The sequence below is a fragment of the Anarhichas minor genome, unplaced genomic scaffold (genome assembly GCF_050575085.1).
Source record: "Anarhichas minor isolate MPS153535 unplaced genomic scaffold, ASM5057508v1 ptg000136l, whole genome shotgun sequence".
Taxonomy (NCBI): Eukaryota; Metazoa; Chordata; class Actinopteri; order Perciformes; family Anarhichadidae; genus Anarhichas; species Anarhichas minor.
The window spans coordinates 1,205,583-1,211,347 of NW_027466582.1; the positions used below are offsets into that span (position 1 = coordinate 1,205,583).

At 40.3% G+C, this 5,765-nt stretch overlaps 1 protein-coding gene across 2 annotated transcripts; it reads left to right on the top strand.

Annotated features, from left to right (window-relative positions):
- LOC142941720 (cytochrome P450 2K1-like) lies at positions 1-4,571 on the top strand. Of its 2 annotated transcripts, none has more exons than XM_076083749.1 (9): positions 1-207; positions 347-509; positions 600-749; positions 836-996; positions 1,127-1,306; positions 3,566-3,712; positions 3,805-3,984; positions 4,158-4,299; positions 4,384-4,571. In XM_076083749.1, exons 1-9 carry the CDS (start codon positions 1-3, stop codon positions 4,569-4,571), a joined length of 1,518 nt encoding a protein of 505 aa, XP_075939864.1. The 2 variants fall into 2 exon arrangements, with proteins under 2 accessions (XP_075939864.1, XP_075939863.1); XM_076083748.1 differs by having other exon boundaries at positions 3,566-3,707; positions 3,800-3,984.
- The last annotated feature ends 1,194 nt before the right edge of the window (positions 4,572-5,765 follow it).

A 5,765-nucleotide genomic window follows, 5' to 3' on the forward strand; every position in this document is an offset into this window, starting at 1 on the left:
ATGGGGATGTTAGATCTGCTCCTCCAGTCCTCCAGCTCTGTCTCCCTGTTGGGGGCTCTGGTGGTCCTGCTGCTCGTCTACCTTGTCTCCTCTTTCAGCTTCAGCTCCCAGGGGGACAGGAAGGAACCTCCAGGACCAAAACCACTTCCCTTACTCGGGAACCTGCTGCTGCTTGACCTCAAGAGACCCTACAACACACTACAGAAGGTAAGGCAGTGCGTAAGAGTAGCTTCCTCGTAGGGTGGTTTGTTGTTTCTGCTTGTTAATCAGCTCTTTCATCCTGACTTCCTCCTCATGTGTGTGTCGTATATCAGAAAATGCCATGACATTATGCTGTTGTTCTTAGCTTTCCAAGAAATATGGATCAGTGTTCACCTTCTATATGGGACCCCAAAAAGTGGTGGTCCTGTCTGGATACAAGACGGTGAAGGAGGCACTCGTTAATCATGCTGATGAGTTTCGAGACAGGGATCAAAAGCATCTCCAACATGAATTCAATCAAGGACATGGTAAGGAAAGAAAAACAGAAAAGATCTCTTCCTTAAAATTGTATCATTCTGCAAAGCCGTTACATATTTTGTTGACCCACTTCTACTCAGGTATTTTATGGTCCAACGGGGACTCATGGAAAGAGATGAGACGCTTTGCTTTGATGAACCTGAGAGACTTTGGGATGGGCAAGAGGGCGATCGAGGAAAAAATCATTGAGGAAAGTCAGCACCTCATTGGAGTGCTTAAGAACTTCAAAGGTTAATGTCTTATTATTATAATCAATTATGTGAGCAACATTTTCTGTGAAAAACTGTTTAGAAATGATCATTTTCTTTTTCCACAGGAGAAGCTTTTGATACGACCCAACCGATACGTTTTGCGGTCTCTAATATCATCTGCTCCATGGTCTATGGCAGCAGATTTGAATATGATGATCCAGATTTGACATCCCTGGTATATAATATGAGCTCACGAAATCAACTTTTTGGCTCCCCGTCAATAACGGTATCATTTTACATTTTATGAAACTTCTAATTTTCACATATATGAGCAAATAAACTAAAATAAAGTAATGGATTATTTTTCATTTTTCTCTCGCCTAATAAAATGTTTCATGAATGTTATTATTTGACAGGTGTACAACATGTTCCCTTGGTTCTTCAAATGGATTCCAAACAGGAAGCTTTTCCTCAGATTTGGTGCTGCCATCAAAAAACAGAACTTACAACTGTTTAGTCGTTTGAAAGAGACCCTCAATCCACAGATGTGCAGAGGCTTTGTGGACGCTTTCCTGGTCCAGAAGCAAAATCTGGAGGTTAGAAAACAAATCTATTAAAATGTATATTTTGGGTTTAGGTAGTCAGTGATCAAGAAAGTGCATCATTTAGAATTACTTCAGTCAATTGCCAGTAAATAGAGTAATTTATTCAGTGTGGCTTTGTAGCACAAGGCAGTAAAACTGCCTGTGCCAGAGCACACTGTATATAATCCATCAGGCTTAATAATAATCTTTATCCAAAAAGTTTAGTACGCTTCTCCTCACACAGCGTTGCCAACACCTGCGCATTCATCAAAACGTGTGGCCTGATCGGGAATCGTGTGCAATGACTTTTATAAGAGATTCGCCCAGCGGTTTTCCCGAAAATCCCGAAAAACGGAGCAAAATTTCTCCATTCACTTGAATTGGGTTTCGGTGTGAAGAGAGCTAAAAAACCACTTAACTTTGGGCCCATATTGAGTAGCCATACATTAACGTAGACAAATGATTCAAAGTTTAAAACGTAGACAAAACGCTGGAGTTTATTGAGCCAAATGGACATTTTGATAGCTAGCACAGTTTTCATTAAGTCACAGATTAAGTTTCAGGAAAATTTGGGTCTGTTTTTGACTTTATAATGGGTGTGTATTGCGCAGTTTAGCGTGTGTGATGTCACCGCTAGAGTGGAGAGCAGCTTGAGATTCTTGTGAAAAAAATATTTGTCTTTTGCCACTGACTCCACAATTTTCACTCTTCATGTTTCACTCTTCAATTTTGGGATGGAAAAGTAGCTAATCTTGTCCTTGTCGTAGACAAATGTCTGTGGAATCCAACGGACTTACACATTTGGCTCAAGGAGCCGCAGAGCGACATGAACTCCAACCAACTGCTCCATTAGACTCCATGTTAAACCTCACCACTCATTTCTCAAAGAAAGCAGACGGTACCAGTTTTGTCTATTGCTCTGGAGCTCACATTTTTAACACCACAGACATAAAAGCCACATCAGCGCGTTCGGCAGAGTCTTATCTTTCTCACGGTATCCATATTGGCCACATATATGGCACTAAGACTCCTGCTTTTTGTTAAAAGGAGGCAGGGGTTTCGTTCAAAATCACTGTTTACTGTAATGTTTCTTAATCAGTCTGCCTCTAACACCAGGTGCGTCCTCACCATGGCAACCAGTTACACACACGCAGGCTCTCTCTCTCTCTCTCTCTCTCTCTCTCTCTCTCTCTGTCTCTACACACACACACATGACATGGAGGCATTGTTAGACCTCCTGTCTGTCTATCTGTCTGTCTCACTCATCACTCTGTCTCTCTTTATGTCTGTCTGTCTCTCTGTCTCTCTCTATCATACAGTCATTCAGGTCTTAGATATTTTTAGAGAACCCCCCCCCCCCCCTCCCATTTCAAGATAAAAGCCCCACAGAGTGAATTCTAACAGGAATGCTTGTGATGAAGCCTGTCATTTAATAACCAATGTGTTTGTGTCAAACATTATGAATATGTCTCCTCTCCCTCTCTCTCACCCACCCAGTCCCACCCTTTCAAAATAAAAGTCCCATAGAGTAACTATATCTTAACATGAAGCTCAGAATGAGGTTTGTACAGAAATGATGGGAGCGTTAGCTCCCATCATTTCCAAAGGCTTTTCAAACAAAGATGTACATGTCCAGTACAGAAATGACGGGAGCCATTTGTGGACTGTCCATCACGAATACAAGATTGAATCCAAGAGTATCTAAAATGCAGAAAAGAGAAAAGCGATATCTCAATCGAACCTCAACGATACTACCGGTAACTTCGGCGTGTGTAGCTATACGTATATTGCGACATCTTCGGGCAGTAGAAGCCACACTGTCAAAATTTGTTGCGAAATTTTCTAGTTTACATTTACTATTGAATTTCATGCTTCAAAGAAAACACTTGCAACGGCAAAAATAGACCCGGATAGGGAGGCAAGAAAAGAGCTACGTGTGAAGTGCTCCGGACACGGACCAACAGGTGTAAATACACACCTGTTGATGTTTACTATGGGCCCACAATTAGGAAAGGTGCTGAGTCAGCTCCAGAAATTTCAAAACCAAAAAGTATTAAGGAAGATCTCTTTGTTTTCCTTTTTGAAATATATTGACGATAGAAATGTGAAGTCACAATTTGACAAACAACTGACGGTTAATGTACTGGAAAACTTTTTCTTTAAGAATGCAGTAAAACTAAATAATGAATTATTTTAGACAAATTGAAACAAGAAAACAACAACTTAGGATCAGATTTGTTTGAATAAATGCTGAGTCATCTTTCCCTGCAGGAATCTGGGATTACCATCAATCACTTCCATGATGACAACCTCATGATATCAGTTCTGAATCTGTTCAGTGCTGGTACTGACACTACAGCAGTTACACTAAGATGGGGAGTTCTGCTCATGGCCAAGTATCCAAAAATACAAGGTAAGGCACAACTTCCACAGAAAGACATACAGTCCAAGCTGCACTATGAGATTGAATTATCTATATGAAACAAAAGCTTTTGTATCTTCCAGACCAGGTCCAGGAGGAGCTGAACAGGGTGATAGGAAGTCGTGAAGTGCAGGCGGAGGACAGGAAGAACCTGCACTTCACCAACGCTGTCATCCATGAGACACAGAGACTAGTCAGCATTGCCCCAATGTCCCTTCCTCACAAAACTACCCAGGATGTGATCTTCCAGGGTCACTTCATCAAGAAGGTCCAACTGAATAAAACACATAATATCACTTTATACTCATCTTCATGCTCTAAAACAAATGTGAGAATTGTTACATCGAGCAGGTATTTTCTGGGTGTGAGACATTTTAATGTCTTCTATAAGAATACTTTACCTACATGTAAAACTATTTCCAATGTTTGTATCGTCTACAGGGAACCGCAGTGATTCCTCTCTTGATATCCGTCCTGCATGATGAGAGTGAGTGGGAGAACCCACACAGCTTTCATCCTGCTCACTTCCTGGACAAAGATGAGAAGTTCATCAAGCGAGAAGCCTTCATGCCTTTTTCTGCAGGTTTGTGAGCTGAGGGGTAACTTTCTGTTAAGTCTTAGTTTACTTGCAGATGACCTGAAGCCTTTCCTTTCTTCTCTCTTGCAGGTCTCAGAGCTTGTCCCGGAGAGAGTTTGGCCAGGATGGAGCTCTTCATCTTCTTCACCAGCCTCCTGCAGAACTTTCGTTTCACTCCTCCACCTGGAGTCTCAGAGGATGAACTGGATCTGACTCCACAATTACGCCTCGGTCTCAACCCATCACCTCATAAACTGTGTGCTGCCCCCCGAACATGAGCACGAGGGGGGCTTGAAAATATAAAAAGTGGTTTAACAGTAGTTAAAATGTCCAACATCATTGATTTCATTCAGAAAATGTATGCTGATTTAATGCTCTAGAATCGCTCATGTCACAGAAATTGTAATTCTTCTTTATCTACTTACTATGTACGCCTGCAGAGAACAATCATCTTGAAACTATTACGTCTTTTATTAACTTGAGGTGTGAAATAGAAATGTAACATTTTGATGTACTCAATAAACAAGAGCTCAACATATCTGACCTTTGGGACAGTAACTCTCTCTAAACCTGAAGTGTGAAGGTTTCTAACAGACCACAGCACTAAACGTGGAGGTGCTGACCTCTTATTAAACGGTTCAAATCAAAGCTCCAGATCGTTCTGGTGCAACTCTATCTTCTACAAATTAAGTGTATATGCCCCCGTGTGTTTTGCATTCATTTGTTTCAGAAGAAGAAGAATTTCTGTGTGGATTTTGTCGACTCTGTGTTTTCCAGTCCATGAAGTGCTAACTTCTTGGACCGCACCTTAGTCGTAAGAAGATGGGCGTGGTTATAGGTAAACAACACCAAGGACTTTAACTGTCAGGATGTCATGTGGTTTTGGTTCCATATTGATGCATCTTGCCTTTTGTCAGCATGACTCTTTCAACATTAAATCAACACAATGTAGCTTTAATCTTAGGTCTTAATCTTAAAAACGCTTTAAATTGATTCAAAGTTCTCTACTTTTTCTCATTCCAATTCATACAATTAAGTAGAAGACGTGAATAATAAATCCCTGGGCAAAAATACTTTAGCCAAACTGCTATCCCAGCATTATACCAACAACAGTGATGTTTTTTGAATGTTGTAGTTTTCATAGTAAGAGTTGTTTCATGCATCCGGATTGCTTCGTATAGTATGACTTCTTTCAAGGTATTTTTCAACATACTATACTATCACTTTTTAATTCCATACAATATGATTACCATGACTTTTTTAGACATACTAAGCGATTCGTTTTTTATGAACTTTTCAAGACACCCCTGACATTTTTCAACATATTATATTGTAACTTTTCTTGAAATTACTTTATTAAAACTAAAAAAAAAGCCTCTCAAGCTGTAAAAATGAAGTCATATTGTGTCAAAATCCTCCATAATCATCATGTTGCTTTTCTCCTAATCTAGAGTCGGGAAAAGCCAGGATGA

What these genes read in the sequence shown, in the direction of transcription:
- LOC142941720 (XM_076083749.1), top strand. Translation starts at nt 1, where the DNA reads ATGGGGATGTTAGATCTGCTCCTCCAGTCCTCCAGCTCTGTCTCCCTG. An exon ending in TGAATTCAATCAAGGACATG is followed by an intron (nt 510 to 599) that starts GTAAGGAAAGAA and finishes ACTTCTACTCAG; the next exon opens with GTATTTTATGGTCCAACGGG. An exon ending in CTTCATGCCTTTTTCTGCAG is followed by an intron (nt 4,300 to 4,383) that starts GTTTGTGAGCTG and finishes TCTCTCTTGCAG; the next exon opens with GTCTCAGAGCTTGTCCCGGA.